Source organism: Geotrypetes seraphini, chromosome 11 (genome assembly GCF_902459505.1).
Source record: "Geotrypetes seraphini chromosome 11, aGeoSer1.1, whole genome shotgun sequence".
NCBI classification, from domain to species: Eukaryota; Metazoa; Chordata; class Amphibia; order Gymnophiona; family Dermophiidae; genus Geotrypetes; species Geotrypetes seraphini.
In genome coordinates this window covers 116,702,851-116,722,152 of record NC_047094.1, presented here as the reverse complement: position 1 = coordinate 116,722,152, position 19,302 = coordinate 116,702,851, and the positions used below count along the sequence as shown (strand labels likewise).

The 19,302-nt window shown below is 43.4% G+C and overlaps 1 protein-coding gene across 4 annotated transcripts in view; it reads right to left on the bottom strand.

Annotated features, from left to right (window-relative positions):
- Window positions 1–685: 685 nt before the first annotated feature.
- The window catches only part of NOL4L (nucleolar protein 4 like), a 499,130-nt gene continuing 480,513 nt past the window's right edge, over window positions 686–19,302 (bottom strand). For all 4 annotated transcript variants that reach the window (XM_033962718.1, XM_033962719.1, XM_033962720.1 and 1 more), the window contains 2 exons: window positions 2,920–3,118; window positions 686–2,593 (listed from right to left, as the gene is read on the bottom strand). In XM_033962718.1, the coding sequence (XP_033818609.1) occupies window positions 2,391–2,593; window positions 2,920–3,118 (402 nt within the window). In that variant the 3' untranslated portion in view covers window positions 686–2,390. The remainder of the gene's footprint in view (window positions 2,594–2,919; window positions 3,119–19,302) is intronic.

Below are 19,302 nucleotides of genomic sequence, written 5' to 3'. Positions count from 1 at the left end.
ATCGAAACAAGACTCTTGTCGGACTTTATGAGAAGCCAGTAGCTAAATAAGTACTTGGATTTATTTTATAGGCTTAATTTGTACATTTGAAAATTTGGGCACTATAAGTTAAAATTTTGCATCCTTGTGGGGATTGAACTTGGTACATTTATATGGAAAGACAGTTACAATTTTAAGAAATTATTTAAAGAACATGTTTTGGCGTTTAATGCAAATGTGTAAGAGAGAGTATTGGTGATCTAACTAGAGCATTAGCTAGTCTCTGGGATGTAGCTTTCAGTAAGCGGCATACACTGCCAAAGTTATTGAAGTTCTCTCTCATTGCATTATAACAGACACAATAAATTTTAGTTTTTTTCAGTGTCTTTCCATTTGAGTTTATAACAGGAGTTTTGATAGAATCTCTCAAGTTAAATTTATTCCTGAGGGGATTCCTTTGTTTTGAAGAAATTTGTTTTACATTTAGAACATTCTCACTTCTAGCTGTAATTTTCACTCTCTGATCTGAAGTTCGGAAGAAAAGATCCTTCTGATCTTTTCCAATTTCATTCAACTCCTACCTCTAGTACACACCAGGGCACATCAGGGCATCTTTTCTAGCTTCATCACACAGCAAACAACTGTACAATTCTTGTTTATTCCAAATCATCCGTTTTTAACCCCTCAGCTGTAGGGTAAAAGTCATATTGGGGTATATTTTCATCCCTTCCCCTGCACCTGGATAGGGTGCTACACTTTTCCAAAATCTTGGTCTGCAATATTTGCTCCACTTATAATATCAAAACTCAGGACGCTGTAAAGTAAAGCAGTAAAGTTCTTATGTTCATGTAAGATGATTACAGAGGAACCTCAACATAGAGGCTGGCAATGGGAATGAGCAGGTAAATACAAAGAACAAAAGCTTGAACAAAATAAGTACAACACTGAGCAGTTATTGGAATTATTATTATTATTTTTTTTTACAGTTCTTTTCCAAAGCAGAAAATCCTTCAAGACAAAAATTTGCAGCAGACACTGTACTATTAAATAAAGGTTTATAAGTTTCCAGGTATACTTCCATATCTTTTATGAAAGAAGAGATTATCAACATCTAGAAAAAAAAACCAGACTCCATCTTTTAGTACAAGATCCTACACATCAGTTATCTAGAGGAGGAAATCATACAGTTCACCATCTCCTGCATGGAAAAACATCTAAAATTTTATGACTAAAGAGCAAGTCTTCCTTTTGAGGCCTGGTTCTAGCAGCATTATAAGGTGTTTCACTAAGCTGAGCAACAATCAACAGTGTAGGAATCAAGGGCTTAGTCAAATAACAATGTACCATAGGACTCAGGCACTGAATTTGCCATTTCTGCAACAAACTTCATGATTCCTAATATAGCATATACATCAATCTAAATGGATAGGAATCTAATGTTTGGTAAAATTCAAAAAGCAGCATTTCTACTCATGAGGCTTAAAGTATCCCAGCAAAATCTGATCCCAACTGAATGAGTTTAAGTTCTGTAATCAGCTTTTCTGACTTCTTCCTATTATTAGTGAAGCTCCTTGTCTTAGTCTATATGAAGATGCTCCCTTTCCCACCCTCTACCACCTACCATTCTGAGACTACAGGACTCTTGTGATAAAGCCTCTCGTCTGACTCTCAAAAATGGCACACTCAGGTTTTCACATTTAAGAAGCTTTTGCATATTTCTGTATATAACCCATCACAATGTGCCTGCACTTGTCCTGTTTTCAATCTAAAGAAGTGTGATGCTAAGCTGAGATCTCTGCAGTGACTGAGGTTCAGTGTTTGAGGGCATATGCTTATACAGTCACAAATTATCAGGACTCCAATGACTCAATCTGTGGGGAGAAAGAAGTCCAGTTGAAAGAACAACTTTTGGTCAAAGTACATATTTGAATAATACAAACATCCATATTGTTCAAGATCAAGCAAGCTGCCTTTTTATTCAGCTGCTATCAGTGCTGTGCTGTCCTGTTTCTCTTCCACATGCTCCTGTGTTTGACTGAGAAGGAATGTTACATTTCAAGTGAACAAAATGCCTCCGATCAGACAGATATAAAATAAATTACTAAGGGAAAAATTTTCATGTTGCAATAAATATAGGATTCTGCCACCTAAGGTGATTAGGTTCTAATGCCAGAGTTCACAATAGGTATTCTACATACATCAGCAGCTCTGCAACCCAAGCTGTCAATGCCACAGCTCCATGGTTTCTTCCCAACACCTATACAAAAGATTCCAAATGTGACTAGGTCCAAAGTCCCAGGTGCTCATTAACATCAAGTATGTCCAATTCCAACTTGGAAATGGGAAAATAATGGATCCTGAGCTGAAGAGTTGGGCAAGTTTGCTCTAGAAGACTAGAGAGGTTTCCTGAGTCAGTTTTGCTGTAATATAAGACTCTCCAGTTCATCTGCAGAGCGCAGCAAAAATGCAGCAGATTCACGGTAGCCAGCAATCAGTTGCCGTACAGCAGTAATTTCTGTGGGATTCAGCTGAGCTGTTGAGATTCCTCTGCTGCTTCCACTGTTAGAAGTAGTAGCACTGGATGTTACACTTTTCATGCTAAGATCAGTAGGTCCTGAAAAGCACAAACAAACATTTCAGAAAACTAATATAAAAGAGGAATCTGAAAAAAATGACACTAAGCCAATGTTCAAGAAACATGTATCAAATGTTGGGAAAATAATGTATATAGAGCAGAGATCAAAAAGAGGCAGAGTTTTCTATCAGAATAGAAGCAGCAGCAAATAACTTCAATAGGCAATGTTAAGGGCACATATGTCAGGACGTATTATACAGTATTATGTGCCACTTATCCAGGCAGGAAATTAAGGGATAGGAAGGCAGTGCCAGGTAAATTTACAAGTCTGAAGATTGTGTGGTTCCTACATGACTACTCCTTACCATTACTGTGGTTGCCTGTTTGGACTGTGTTGGGAGGTTGCATGCTGCCTCCTAGGGCCCCATAGCCACGATAACTATAGTTCAGGTTGCCATTGATGTAAACAGGGTCCTGGGTGTATGAAGAAACTGGAAGAGAGTAGGTGGAGTGTGCAATAGCTGAAGAATCTCTAGCATGCGGCTTTCCCAGAGTAATGTCATCCTGTAATAGAAGGTGGCTCTTGTGTTAAGACACATAACATGCATAAATAAGCTTGCAAATTATCTGTTACTGAAAACAAAGTGATAGTCACCCTGGCTCAAATGTTATTAACTATTACAGTTCCTCCAATAATCTTTCATTAAATGGTCCCTTAAGGATTGCTTCTTTCTTTTCTCAGTTCAGATTAAGGAATAAAGGACTTGGGGGCAGATTCACTAAACTCCCCTACCGATCCGATCTGTGGCCAGGGGGTTGATTCATGATGCGTCCTCATGCAAACGGGGACAATCGGAATCACGCCCCCATCTGACTGCATGGATTGCTGAATACAGAGCAATGACCTTTTTCTTTACTTCATGAGCCTGTGGTTTTATTCCGCTTTAAACCCACAATTTAAAACCATGGGCACACACTGCGGGGCAGGCAAGGAGAGGCGGGGCAGAAGCAGAGCGGCAATTGGGACAGAGAGCAGGAGAGTCGGGGCAGAGAGCAGGAAAGGATGTGAGTGACTGGTCCCCAGCAGTCGCTTGTTTCTTGATTGGCCAGCCCAGTCGATGTTCCAATTTTTTGTTAGTGAATCACTGCCTGCCTACTTTACATGCCGTTTCCCCTCATTTGAATTCACAGATCGGATCGGAGGATGATCGGCACAGAGGTTAGTGAATCGGGAGGCAAAGTGGTTGCTAACTGGTTGGGACACAATCGGTGCCCTCAGTGAATCTAGCCCTTGGTATTTCATTTTCTCTATAGGCACATATTCTGTTACATCTCTTCCAGATTCCATACGCTAGGTGTTCAATCCCAACCCGCAATATGGGAGTTGCATAAATCCACCACTTTTCTGAGCACGTGCTCCACCCCCTTAGCTTAAGATCTAGAAAACATATCCAGTTACAATTTCTGCAAGCAATCCGTGCAGAAGTCTTTTGCAGTTGTTCTGCTTCTTTTTCTTGTTTTTTTTGCTTAACGATCACGTTCTTGGTGGCTTCAGTGCCTTGATGCCCCTTTCTGGTAGTCCCCTGTCGGAGGAAAGGACACAGTTCCACAGTGCTGGACAGTTGCTTCACAGAGAAACTGGTGGATCTGTGGACTCATCCTACTGTGTGCCACCCTTCCTAAACTCGGGGACCATTCCCCTGGGAGTTAGCTTGCCTGCTGACCATGTCATGGGTTTTATGTGCAGGCTGTATGTGTCTGGAGGGAAACCCACTTATGTTTCAAGATTCAGGCTGCCTTTCCTGCCCCTGACAGCGTGGCGAGGATCCGTGGGAGCGGAGGTCATGGTCAGTGTCAGGCCAACTAGCAGTCAGAAGATCTTCATCTCTGGTTATTTGGAGAAGAGTCTGAGGCAGAAAATCCTCTCTCTCCATTCAGCTGCTGTTAAAAATGCTGATAGGCAAGGCACTGCAGAAGTGTAAGTAAACCTCCATTATTTCCTATGGGAACTTTGGGGGTGGACTGAGAAACAATTTAAAAGTCATTTTTCATAGTTTCTGTGAGTAGGGTTCAGGTCCTCCCACCTCCCTAGACCCCAAATCGCTATTTTTTATTTTGGGGGTTTGTTTATTTTTGCCGTTTTTGGCACAAAGTCGCTGGCAGTGGCCATCTTGGATTTTAAAAGATATTTTTATTTTTAAAAGTTTTATTTCTGCCTCAATACCTCCTGATTTGCATAACAATTGTTTGGGATGGACTCCCCAGTCCCTAATCTGATGTATGTGTACATTAATTTTGTTTGATTGGTGCCGGATCAGTGACCATGTACTGCGTGCTGTAGCGTGCTGGGGGAGGGGATGAGAGCTTTGGACTTCACCTCCTCCGGCTAGGGAGACAGCCTGGGTCCATGACTTCAGAAATATTTTTCACCCAGAGGCCATTCTGGAGTCTGGCGCAAAATGCCTGTGTTCTGAGTCTGTGGACTTTTTAGGCGCAGCACATGTGTCTCAACAGAGTCCTGCCATGGTTGCTAAGTGTGCCTTTTCACTGAATTTTATTTGGCTTCTCTGGAAAGTGTGTTCTTAAAACCCCTGCTCATTTGACGCAGCTGGAAGGAGCATCAAGTCTTTCTCAGCCTGTTGTGCTGGTAGCGGAGCTTCCTATTCGGGAGCTCTCTCATCCGGCTGTGGCAGACCTCAGTTGCAGTAGTTGCCATTTCTATATTGGATAGGGCTGAAAACCTTGCCAGGGCTAGTCACCTTGGCCACTTTGAGAGTCTGGAATTGGGTGCTGATCCTTCTATCCACAGACTTTTTAAGTAATGTTCTATTCACCTTTTTATTGCTGCTGTTCTGAAAGCCCAATTTGGATTCTCCGCCTTCCACTTCTCAGACTTCAGTCAGGGACCGTTCTCATGTGCCTTTTTCCATCTCATCCACAGCTACTTGGTCTGGTTACTGAACAATGTGATACCCCAGGCAGCTCTTTTCGACCTTCTAATGCTTTGTCTAAGCTCTATCCCCTGGCTCCATCCTGATTTCACAGGTTTTTGTATAACCTAAGATAGATTCTGCCGTGGCACAGAATATCTAGCACACAGCCCTCTCAAATGATGGAGGAGTGATGCTTAAGGACTGTCAGGATCGCAGGGCGGATATTATGTTGGGGGGAAAAAAGCTTTTTGTAGTGGTGTGTATAGGTATCAAAGCAGCGGTGGCTGCTTCCTTTACGGCACAAGCCTGACAGGCCAAAATGCACAGTGTGTCCTCTGTGGAGGTGCATGCCTGTCCTCTGCTGGTGATGGATGGTGTGGATTATGTGGCCCTTTATAACCTCATTCGAGTTCTTAGTAAAGTCTCTGTTTCTGCAGTGTCTGCGTGCCGGACTCATTGGATTAGTCTTTGGACTGGGGACGCTACCTCAAAGGCCACTTTATGCAAATTTCCTTTCAAGGGCTAGATTCTTTTTGGTAAAGGTCTAGATGACCTCATCACTGGTGTTGTCGAGTGCCGCCCTAAGTGCCCCTGTGATGTCGGGAGAGGATCATAGTGTTTTTTGTCTGGCAGGTGTCATCAGGGATCCACAGATTCTTCCTCACAGAGATCTTCCCAGGGCTATGTCCTGTTACAACAGTTCCAATTCCAGGCATCCTCAGGCCTCAGGTTCCCATGCAACAGATGCACCTAAAATGCACTGATAACGCCAGGGCTCAGGTGGGGCTTCCTCATATCGGAGATTGACGTTTCAATTTTATCAGGACTGGACTGAATTTTTCTCGGATAAATGGGTGCTGGCCCTCTTTTGGGAGAGGCACAAGTTAGACCTCTTTTTACTGCCTTTAGATTTGTTTCCAAACTGCGACAGGTTGGTTAGAAAAGAAATCCAGGGTCTGCAATACTCTGCAACATCTCTTAGACATCAGAGTGATGGAACCCGTTCCAGCAAATGAAACGATATTGTGCCACAGAAAGGCTCAGAGGATTGGAGATCCATTCTGGATCTAATGTTGGTCAATTGCTTCTTGCGGATTCCTAATTTCCACATGCTGTTTCTCCAGGAGAGTTTCTGCGTTTTTCCATGTTCTGTAAGAGCATTTCCATTTCGCAGTTCTGCCCTTTGGCAATGGTGCCCCGCACTTTCACCAAGGTGATGGTAGTTGTGGTGGCTTTTCTCCCCTGGCAGGAGTCCAATTCCATTCTTTCTTGGACAAATGGTTGATCCAGGGATCTGTCTCATCAGGAGTTCGACAGTGTGATAGAGATAGGGGTTTCTGCTGCAGGTGTTGGCAACTTCAGGAAGAGCCGCTTGATGCCCTCCCAGTCCCTGGAGTATCTGTGCCTTCTCTTCGACACCAGCCAGGGTCATATGTTTCTTCCTGAAGCATTTAAACAGAAACTTCAACAACAGATCAGAGGTAGTTTTTCTCAAGTACCTAATTTCATTTTAGTTTTGATACATTGTAAACCGCTTAGGTCAGTAAAATGCAGGAACGGTATATCATATCTTAAATAAACATAAACATCTGGGCCGTCCGACTCCCACAGTCTGGCATTATCTGCAGGTTCTGGGGTCAATGGCACATGCACCCTTTACATTAGTCCCTCCTCTCTTGGTGGTCTCTGCAGCATCATCTTCAGATGCCGCTCCCCTGGATGATGCCAGCTCGCAGCAGCTTGAGCTGGTGGCTTCAGGGGGAGGCTCTCTGCCAGTGCTGGCTTCTTTGGATTTCCAACTGGATGACTCTTTTGACGGATGCCAGCCTATTGGGTTGGGGTGCTCAATGAGGGGACCGCTCCACTCAATGGCTGTGGATTCCTCATCAGAAACGTTGGTCAATCAATTATCTGGAGCTTCAGGGAATTCTCCTGGCACTACTCGCTCTCCAGACTCTTCTGGAATGGAAAGCAGTGCAAGCATTCTCCAGCAATGCCACAGCTCGCATGCTGTTCCACTTGGCGGAAGTATATCTTCTGTCTTTCTCGGCAGACCATGTGGTTGGAGTCTTCAATGTTCACACAGACTTCCTCAGCCAACAGGTCCTGGACCCAGGAGAGTAACCTCTCTCACAACAGGCATTCCTTCCGATTGTACAGCGCTGGGGTCAGGCCCAGATGGGCTTGATGGCTTCAGCAGAGAACTCTATGACAAGGCACCTTTGTAGTCGACGAACACAGCATGGAAGGCTGGATGCCTTGGTTCAGCCCTGGCTGGCTCACAAGCTCCTGTATGTGTTCTTTCCATAGCTTCTGGTCAGTTGAGTCATCTGCCATATAGTGATGCATCCTGGCCTTGTGTTTCTAGTAGCTCCGTATTGGTCTCATCCTCTGTGGTATGCAGATCTTGTCCATCTTCAGTGGGACAAGACTTCAGCTCCATCTTCATCGCTACCTTCTCAGTTGGGGGCCGGTACCCAAGGAGAACCCATGGCCCTTGAGCGCTCAGCCTTGATGCAGCACAGTTATTCAGATGAGGCTAATTTGACTCTCATGCACTCGAAGAAACCTTCTACTATGGCTTCTTATGCCACAGCCTGGAAGGCTTTCCAATAGTAGTGTGCTAAAGAATAGGTGGAGCCTGAGAGGGCTCCCATTTTGGTGGTTCTAGCTTTCTTCAGGTGGGCCTACAGAAGGGTTTAGTGGTGGCCTCCCTTAAAGTACCATTTGCAGGCCTTCGTGCTTTAGAGCATGCAGAGGCACTGGTTCACTTTCTGCTTTTCCAGACGTGACCAGGTTTATGAGAGGGACACTTTGCATCCTCCCTTACAATTTTGTTCTTCAAGGCCTTGGAGAAGCCCCATTCGAGCCATTCAAGGAGGCTTCTCTTCTGGATCTGTCGATCAAGATTGTCTTTCTGGTCACCGTTGTCTCAGCACGGCGTATTTCATAGCTTCAGATTCGGTCACGCAGGGAGCCCTTTCTCCGTAGTACGGATGTGGGAGTTGTTCTCTGAACTGTACCCTCCTTTCTAGCAAAGGTGGTTTTGCCTTCCATGTCAACCAGGAGGTTTGTTTGCCTGCATTTCATTCCACAGGCTCAGATTGAAAGGATCAGATCATGCACAAGTTGGATGTCAAGAGAGTCTTGCTCCACTATTTGGAGAGGACTAAGGTTTCAAGCTGTATGATCTCCTGTTTGTCCTGACTGCTGTGCCTCGCTGTGGTTGGCAGACATCCAAGTCCTTGAGCACTCGATGGATCTGAATAGCTATTTCCATGACTTACATTGCAGGCAAATTTAAGCCCACTCGACTAGAAGTGTTGCTGTGTCATGGGCTGAGTGTCATGCATTTCATCCAGATGAAATTTGCAGGGCGGCTATTTGGTACTTTCTTCTTACTTTCCCAGTTTTACTGAGTTGATATGGCGACTTGGTCTGATGCCACTTTTGGGACCTCGATTTGGGGGCAGGCTCTTCTGTCCCTCCCTAGATGCTATCATTGCTTTGGTACGTCACCTAGCGTATGGAATCCAGAAGGGACGTAACAGAATAGATTAGGTTTACCTTCGATAATCTTCTTTCTGTTAGTCCCTGTAGGATTTCATATGACCCACCCTCTGTGTACAATCAGTAGTTTGGAATAGCCTGCTTCTTTCTGCTTCAGTTATTCTCCTTACAGGCTTTAACACTTTCCAGCCAGTTGACAGATCTTGTGGGCAGGTTCCATTTCTGTGAGTATGTTTCCCTGAAGGCCATCTCATGTGGGTCCTCGTTGCACACAGCAGGTTAGTTCTATATTGTTCCTCAATGTTTTGCTGGAATGCCTTTGTGCCTGTTTATTACTTGTTTCATGTTATGCAGAGCAAACCAGTTCAGAATTTTTTTTGCTGGGGATCTTCCCCCATACCCCCTTGTCATAGATTTGTTCAGGTATATTGCTTGGCTTTGGGACTCAACTGGATATGGCTCTAGCTCTCAGGCTAAGGGGGAGGAGCATTGCTCAGAAAAGTGTTGGATTTCTGCTACTCCTGGAGTATGGGTTGGGGGTTGAACGCGTAGTGTATGGAATCCTACAGGGACTAACAGAAGATAATCGAAGGTAAAAACCTAATCTTCCAATAGAGTCCAGTCTCTTTTGTTTTTCTTCCATTTATCCCTAACTCTATTTAGAACTGTATTTGTATAACTTTGAATTAACTATTCCAAAATGATAGTTTCTAAGCACTTCATTCACTTTAATTAGACATTTTAAACTCCAGTCCTCGTACTCAAACCAACCTGGTGTTCAGAGTAACCACTGTGTCTATTTCCCGCTTCCAAGAATCTGAGGCAATTTAAAATAGCCCACTAATGTACATCCCCTCCATCACCCTGTAACATTAAACACCACATACAATGAATGCATCAAATAAAATACTATAGAGAGAGTGGTGAAGGAACTTGTACACAACAACCTAAGATAAAGATAGAGAGTTATGTATAGAACAAAGTCTCTATAGTAGGAAAAATTTAAATTATCGTTTCACTCAAAGCTGCATGGCCATGCTTTATCAGATGGTTATTATTTTGAAGTTCTTGAGTACCATCTATCGGATCATTAAAGGCTTTTCTATAAAGCCGAAACATGGACTTAGTCAGATTTGAAAGATAGATTGATTCTGATATACCATCCTATGCAGTGGCGTACCTAGCATATGTGACACCCAGGACCCATCATTTTTTGACACCCCCCATCTGTATGAAAACATGATTTTTAGTAATAATTCACATGTCACACAAGACTGTACCTAGGAAATGGCACCATCTTACATACTGCAATGAGCAGTACAACATCAATACACCCATTGTAAAACTAAACAAGCCAAACTAGTACAGATCAAGCCTGCACAGTCAATCCTAACAGAAAACCATGTCTTTCGAACACACAGAACACAGAAAACACCTTTGCTTAGTATGGAATATGTAATCACAAACTAACCCCTCCCCCTTTTATAAAATTGTAATGTGGTTTTTAGCCACGGTGGTAACAGCTCTGATGCTCATAGAATTCTGAGTATTAGAGCTGTTACCACCATGGCCAGTGCTAAAAAACGCTCTACAGTTTTGTAAAAGGGGGGATAAAATAGAAATAAGTAGACAAAGGTTAAATTGAACCACAAAGAAGCTGGACACTGCATACAATGCAACACCACAGAAACAGCGATGCATCTCCCCTAAAGCAAAAAAATATATAGAAAATTTTTTTCTACCTTGTCTTCTCTGGTTTCTGCTTTCCTTACCTTCTTGTCACTCTTTTCCTTTCATCCACTGTCTACCCTCTCTCTGCCCCTTCTATATGCATCTTTCTCTACTTCTATGTCCATTCCAGAAACTGTATGCCTCCTCCTTCTATCTCTCCCTTCGCCCCCATTGGTCTGGCGTCCATCTTCTTCCCTTCCCTCATCCAATGATCTGGCATCTCTCTCCTCATCTGTTCTTCCCTTCCCTCTCCCACATCCTCATGGTCTGGAATTTCACTCTCTTCTCTCCCCCCACTTCCATCAGCATCTGCCCCCTTTCTCTCCCTCCACCACCCTTCTATGCTCCTTTCACTGTTCCTCCACCACACTTCTATGCTCCTTTCTCTCTCCCTCCAAACCAGCAAGATCTCATGAAGACTGAGTCTACTGGCTTTGCTCTGGGAGAAGTACGTGATGTCGGAGGGGGGGCAAGCAGACGCAGGGAGTTGCGGCAAGATCCCACGATGACTGTGGCTGCCAGTCCATCCCCTCTGACGTTACATACTTCTTTCGGAGTAGAGCTGGCAGATGTAGTCATCGCGGGACCTTCCTGCAATTCAGCGCAGCTGCCGACTCTACTCCAGAATAAATACAGCAGTCATGCTGAGGTGCAGATCCCATTAAAGAGTAGGGCGGGAGGTTCTGGACCCAGCCTGCTGTGCCCCCCCCTAGGGCGTGCACCTGGGGTGGTCCGCCCCCCTCCCTTGGTATACCACTGGTCCTATGGCAATATATAGCATGTTTTACTTTATAATAGTTGATTGTATTAAATAAACTCTTCTTTATCTCAGGTTGATGTGTACAAGTTCCTTCCCCACTTTCTCTCCATAATATATTCACCGTGGGATTTCTTGCCTTGTTCTTTGGAGTAGATTTGGAGGGCAGTAACGAAATACATTTAATTTATGAAGACTGATTAAAACAATGGCAATGTAATGGCAGTTATTTTAAATTTGCACTGGATGGACACCTTAAATGAGCACTGGATGCACTTTATCACGTTGAACAGCGATGGAGTTCATGAGCCATGATAGCAAGTAGATATCGTTAACAAGATAAGTACTTTGCTTGGATGCTTTGGCATTTCTTTGCATTTTTTTGTATTTTTGAATGTTGAATATTATAGGTTCAATTGCAAGAATTGTTATAGCAGTAATTTGATCCTGCAGTGAGGGATAAAACTTCATAGGACATTTTTTGCACTGTGCCAAGGTTTTTTGTGTACAAATTAAATGGCAGGAAAGGAACGGTATAGTGCTATGATGGTTCCTAAGCTATCGTGGTCACAACTGCATTATCAATGACTGGGTGGTGGTAACTGAGCACTTTACACTTATATTTATTTATTTATTTATTAATTCATGTATGGAATGTTTGAGCATTTATCACAGGATATAGGGTTAGAATGATAGATAGCACACAGCATATACAAAATAAAATAACATAAGAACATAAGCAATGCCTCTACTGGGTCAGACCTGAGGTCCATCGCGCCCAGCAGTCCGCTCACGCGGCGGCCCAACAGGTCCAGGACCTGTGCAGTAAACCTCTATCGATACCCTTTTATCCCCTTTTCCAGCAGGAAATTGTCCAATCCTTTCTTAAACCCCAGTACTGTACTCTGCCCTATAACGTCCTCTGGAAGTGCATTCCAGGTGTCCACCACACGTTGGGTAAAGAAGAACTTCCTAGCATTCGTTTTGAATCTGTCCCCTTTCAATTTTTCCGAATGCCCTCTTGTTTTTTTATTTTCTGAAAGTTTGAAGAATCTGTCCCTCTCTACTCTCTCTATGCCCTTCATGATCTTGTAAGTCTCTATCATCTAAGTCTCCTCTTCTCCAGGGAAAAGAGACCCAGTTTCTCCAATCTCTCAGCGTATGAAAGGCTTTCCATCCCCTTAATCAGTCGTGTCGCTCTCCTCTGAACTCTCTCAAGTAACGCCATATCCTTCTTAAGGTACAGTGACCAATACTGGACGCAGTACTCAAGATGCGGATTGCCTGGTACAGTGGCAGGATAACTTCTTTTGTTCTGGTTGTAATACCCTTCTTGATTATACCTAGCATTCTATTCGCTCTCTTAGTGGCCGCTGCGCACTGTGCCGTCGGCTTCATTGTCATGTCCACCATTACCCCCAAATCCCTTTCTTGGGTACTCTCATTCAATAACATCCCTCCCATCGTATAATTGTACCTCGGGTTTCTGCTTCCCACATGCAATACTTTACACTTCTCAACATTGAACTTCATCTGCCATCTCTCTGCCCATTCCTCTAGTTTGTCCAAATCCCTTTGTAATTATTCGCAGTCCTCCTTTGTCCGAGCTCCATTAAATAGTTTGGTGTCGTCCACAAATTTTATTATCTCACACTTCGTTCCTGTTTCTAGATCATTTATGTATATATTAAAAAGCAGCGGCCGCTAAGAGAGCGAATAGAATGCTTGGTATAATCAAAAAGGGTATTACAGCCAGAACGAAAGAAGTTATCCTGCCGTTGTATCGGGCGATGGTGCGCCCGCATTTGGAGTACTGCGTCCAATATTGGTCGCCGTATCTTAAGAAGGATATGGCATTAGTCGAGAGGGTTCAAAGGAGAGCAACACATCTGATAATAGGTATGGAAAACCTGTCATATTCTGAGAGATTGGAGAAGCTGGGTCTCTTTTCCCTGGAGAAGAGGAGACTTAGAGGGGATATGATAGAGACTTACAAGATCATGAAGGGCATAGAGAGAGTAGAGAGGGACAGATTCTTCGAACTTTCGAAAAATAAGAGAACAAGAGGGCATTCGGAAAAGTTGAAAGGGGACAGATTCAAAACAAATGCTAGGAAGTTCTTCTTTACCCAACGTGTGGTGGACACCTGGAATGCGCTTCCAGAGGACGTTATAAGGCAGAGTACGGTACTGGGGTTCAAGAAAGGATTGGACAAATTCCTACTGGAAATGGGGATAGAGGGGTATAGATAGAAGATTACTGCACAGGTCCTGGACCTGTTGGGCTGCCGCGTGAGCGGACTGCTGGGCACGATGGACCTCGGGTCTGACCCAGCAGAGGCATTTCTTATGTTCTTAAGCACCGAGCACCGAGCCCTGCGGAACACCACTCATGACCTTCCCCCAGTCCGAGTAGTGGCTCTTCACCCCTACTCTCTGTTTCCTACTGAAATAAAATACTAACAAAATACTATTTCACTTTTCACAGATGGTTGAAGCCTGGAACAGCCTCCTAGTGGAGGTGTGAGAGACAAAAAGAGTGACAGAATTAAAAAATGCATGGGAAGAGGATAAAGTCAAAACAAAACTTAAATGACCTCATGGCTATTGATGTGTCATGATGGACAGGAATGGTGCTTTGGTGGCTACTCCAAAAGTTGGATGTAAGGGGAGAGCCTTCTATGATCTGTGTCCCAAAAGTAGCAAAGGCAGATCAGGATGGGCTGGAGTGGCTTCAACGGCAACACCAGTAGTTGGACAGTTGGCAAGTATGGCTAGTATCAGGCAGACTTCTATGGTCTGTTCCAAAAATGGCAAAAGACAGGTCAAGATCAAACATGTTTATATATCACATTTATATTATATGCTATGAGAGAAGGTATGCATCTCCGTGAGGGAGGGGATGATTTCTGCAGGTTGAAATGAGAGTACAATGCTGTTAAAGAGCAATATGGTTAGATTGTTGGTTTAATCATTACTATTACTACTATCCATTCAGTCATGTCTGACTCTTGGATACTCTATAGCACAGGTGTCGAAGTCGGTCCTCGAGGGCCGCAATCCAGTCGGGTTTTCAGAATTTCCCCAATGAATATGCATTGAAAGCAGTGCATGCACATAGATCTCATGCATATTCATTGGGGAAATCTTGAAAACCCGACTGGATTGCGGCCCTCGAGGATCGACTTTGACACCCCTGCTCTATAGGCTAGTCCTTGACATGCTTCCGTTTTCTGCGGCTTCTTTCAATTGCTTAATGTTCATTCCTGTGTCATTCTTGATGGTATACAGTCAATGGGCCTTTGGTCTCCCCTGCTTCCTTTTATCACTGACCATTCTGAGTAGCATCTCCTTTTCTAGTGAATTCGCCCTCATCACATGTCCAAAATAGGTCCGTTTCTGTCTGGTAATCTTGCCTTCCAGGGACAACTATGAGTTTATATGATCAAGAACATCTTTGTTGGTGATCCTAACTGTCCATTGTATTCATAGACGTCTTCTCCAGCACCATAGCTCGAAGGCGTTGATTTTTCTTCTATCTGCTTTCATGAGTGTCCATGTCTCGCAGCTATAGGTCACGATTGGGAACACAATAGCAGTGATCAGTCTTTGTTTGCCCTTCTGTGCCGGTTTTTGCTAGTGACTGAGATGTCCTTGCACTTCCATATTTGGTCAATGCTCACCATGGCTGCACGCCCCAGTGCTAATTGATACTTGATCCCTGCTGTTGAACCGCCACTGTGATCAATGAGAGATCCAAGGAAAACAAAGCTGTCAACCACTTCTATTTCTTCATTGTTGATCTTTATGTGGACTTTCTTGTTATTGGTAGTCATGATTTTGGTTTTCTTGATGTTCAAGTAAAGCCCCATCTTCTTGCTTTCTTCTTTCAGCTTCAGGATCAACTTCTTCTCACTCTCTACCAGCAGGGTAGTATTATCTGCGTATCTCAGATTGCTGATAGTTCTTCCACCTATTTTCACCCCAACATTATCAATAAAAAATTTAAGTATGCTGTGGCATCATTTAGAACTGCCTTTGTGTTACAGGCATGGCACCAAATTGCCAACTGCCCTGGTTGTGATGCCAGCGTTTTGACATAAAGGAATGTAACCTGCATAGAGTGGCAGGTGCGTTTCTGCCACTTTGTTGGGTGGGATGGATGGACCCTGCAAGGTCTTTATCTGCCATCATTTACTGTATTACTCACTCCCTTCCATGCATATCATAAATAAGAATATTAGCCTAGCTCAAAGCCTGATTAAAAGATAGAAAACAGAGAATAGATTTAAATGCTCAGTATTCTCAATGGAGCAGGGTAAATAGGTCCCAGGGGCATGTGATGTGACCACTGTTTATTAACATATTTATCAATGATCTAGATAATTTAATTTGCTGATGGCACAAAGCAGTTCAAAGTTGTTAAATTGCAGGAGGATTATGAAAAATAAAATAAGAAAGGAAATAGAATTTTAGGATGTTAGAAAAGGAATGGAAAACAAAGATGAATGTTATAATGCTTTTGTGTGGGTGTACCTGAAATAATGTGTGCAATTCTGGATGCTGCATCTCAAAAAGGATATAGCAGAATTAGAAAAGGTACAGAGAAGGGCGATGAAAATGATCAGAGGGATGGGATGACTTTCCTATGAGGAAAGGCTAAAGTGGCTAGAACTGGGATAGGCAATTCCGGTCCTCAAGAACCACAGTCAGGTCAGGTTTTCAGGAAATCCACAATAAATATGCATGAGATAGATTTGCATCTCAAGGAGGCAGTGCATGCAAATGTATCTCATATATATTCATTGTGGATATCCTGAAAACCCGACCTGACTGTGGCTCTCGAAGACCGGAATTGCCTACCCCTGGACTAGAGCTATTCAGCCTGGAGAAGAGATGGCTCAGGGGAGATATGATAGAGGTCTATAAAATACTGAATAGAGTAAAGCAGGTCATTTATTTACTCTTTCCAAAAATACACAGACTAGGGGGCACGCGGTGAAGCTACTACATAGTAGATTTAGAACAAACCAGAGAAAAATATTTCTTCACTCAATGTGTAATTAAACTCTGGAATTTATTGCCAGGGAATGTGGTGAAAGCAGTTAGCTTAGCAGGGTTAAAAAATAGATTTAGCTAACTTCATAAAACAGAAGTCATACATGGTGCTACACTTTAGGTATAGTGAGGAGTTTCTAAATTGTGAATGGCAGGTAGCTAGCATCAGCCAAGGAAGCCTGTACCTCCAGCCAGCAGGTTAAGGAGGAAGAACTTCCCAACATGTCCCTCCTTACCTAACCAGAGAGAACTGCTGTCACATCAAAGACCCATTGGCTGTGAGGAAGTCCCGCCCAACAAACCCCTGATACCATCTTCAGCTCTTAAAGGACCAGCAAACAGGTAAGCCATTCTCACTGGTGGGCCCTGCCAAAGGGCCCTTTGTGCAGCCTTTAAATGGGCTATGAGCAAGCCATGAAAGGAACCTCAACAAATCTTAATGAGACAGCTCATTTTCTGCATGATTCCCTTCAAAGTGAGAGATTAAAGTATGACTGCTTAACACAAATTACTTGTTCATGTAGTATCTTCATCAGCCTATAAGACATCATGTCACCCCTTGAAATGTCCATCTGCCTGATTCCTGTATGAATGGGAGCAAACAGATATGGCAATCTAAGACTTAAAATTACTAACAAAAGCCCACATAGAGTCCTAAAGCCAGTCCCTCGTGAGTATACCAAAGCAAACTCACAGGTAAGAAAGATGTGTTGTGCTCTTATAAATGCAAGATCAATAAATCATAACTTAGAAGTACTATGCATAACAGAATCCTGGCTACCATCCACAGACCTAGTTGTAATCAACGAGATATACACTGGTGGCTTTGTAGCCTACATGCTAACAGAAAAAACCAGCAGAGGAGAAGAAGCTCTAATAATTTGCACAGAATCATGCAAGTTTGTGAAAATAGAGAGCCCTTATGTAGGAGCATAGAAATAGTGGGGGCTAGAAGGAGGGCGCTGCTGAGCCCGCGTGGAATGACGGCTTAATTGAGGAGCTCCTGCACCCATTCTTAAAATCACATACCACTGCGCTTAAACAGACTCCTGCAGCAGCTATTAGTAACGCATTCTATAGCTCAAGATTTACTCAACCTCGTTCGATCCGCACTTCGCCCGACATGTCTGATAAGAAGGTTAACAAACGCCACAAACCTGACCCTCCGTCACCATCGAAGGTGCCGTTGCCAAGTACGGACAATGAAAGTAACCGGGAAATATTGGCGGAGCTGAGAGAATTAAAAGAATTGGTCACCGATACTAAATCAGCCACAGACAAAATTAATGAGAATCTTTCAAACCTGTCGGCGGATTTTACTCAGCTACAGACATGAGTTCATACTCTGGAGGGCAAGATGGAGGCGACCACTAACAACGTGGCTGAGCTGCGACCCAGACGCGCCGCATTTCTCTGCTGGAGGCTGAGCTTGAGGATAGCAATAACAGGTTGCGAAGATGCAATTTACCTATACTGGGTCTACAGCAGGGATCTCAAAGTCCCTCCTTGAGGGCTACAATCCAGTGGGGTTTTCAGGATTTCCCCAATGAATATGCATGAGATCTATGTGCATGCACTGCTTTCAATGCATATTCATTGGGGAAATCCTGAAAACCTGACTGGATTGCGGCCCTCAAGGAGGGACTTTGAGATCTCTCGTTTACAGGAAGGGTCACATGATCGTGACTTAGTCAAGCATCTTGAAGCCCTAATTCCAAAACTATTGGATATTACCTTTCACAGAGAGTTTGAAATCAAAAGGGCTCACAGAGTTCCGTCCTTCAGAAATTCTAACCATTGCTACCCCAGACCTGTGGTGCTCAAATTACTGAGATATCAGCAAGTTCTGGACATTATGCAGCGTGCCAAGATTAGAGCACCAATGAAACATGAGGGCGCCACCATTTTGTTCCTCCCTGATCTCAGCAAGATGACGGCTGCTTGACGGAAGAAGCTGCTTTCTTACAGGCCCCAACTCAAACAACTGGGCGCCAAATTTGGCATGCTGTAACCGGCCAGAATGAGAGTGACTCTCAACAATGAAACTAAAGACTATACAAACCCTGAAGACCTGGCCGCTTACATTGAACAACAATCTCCTACGCCTATACATCAGGTTTGACTTCCTAGCAGGGCGATGTATAGCCTCAGACCTTTTTTCTGCTGTTTATATATGAATCTTACACTCCATAAGACAGTTTACATATTTCAGTTTTGTGTTTAATCATACTGTGATGGTACCGAATGCTGCCTGCATCTATTCCAAAGTTCCTACTGATGCAGTAGTTTCATTGATATGCTCAGCTGTTCTGAGTTAATTCAAGTTAGGGGTACTCTGCTTTTTGTAGCTGCTTTCCTAGCTCTCTCAGAGCACCCACATGGTTTTCCACCTATGTGACATTAGGTCACTGTTTCTAAGTTATGGTGTCCTTTTGCTTTGTTATATTGCAACACAGTTCAGTCATATACTAGTGTACATTTTTGGTCCTTCAAATTCATGTATATGGGTATTCTTCTTAAGGCTTTCATTATACAGTAAAACCTTGGATTGCAAGTAACTTGGTTTGCAAGTGTTTTGCAAGACAAGCAAAACATTTTATTAAATTTTAACTTGATATACAAGCAATGTCTTGTAATACAAGTACATACAGTATACACACATCACAACTGAGCCAATGGTTCTTCTCTCTCTGACGCTGCAAGAGTGTACTGACTCTTCTAAACGAGCAAAGTCGTGCAATACAAGTACATACAGTATAC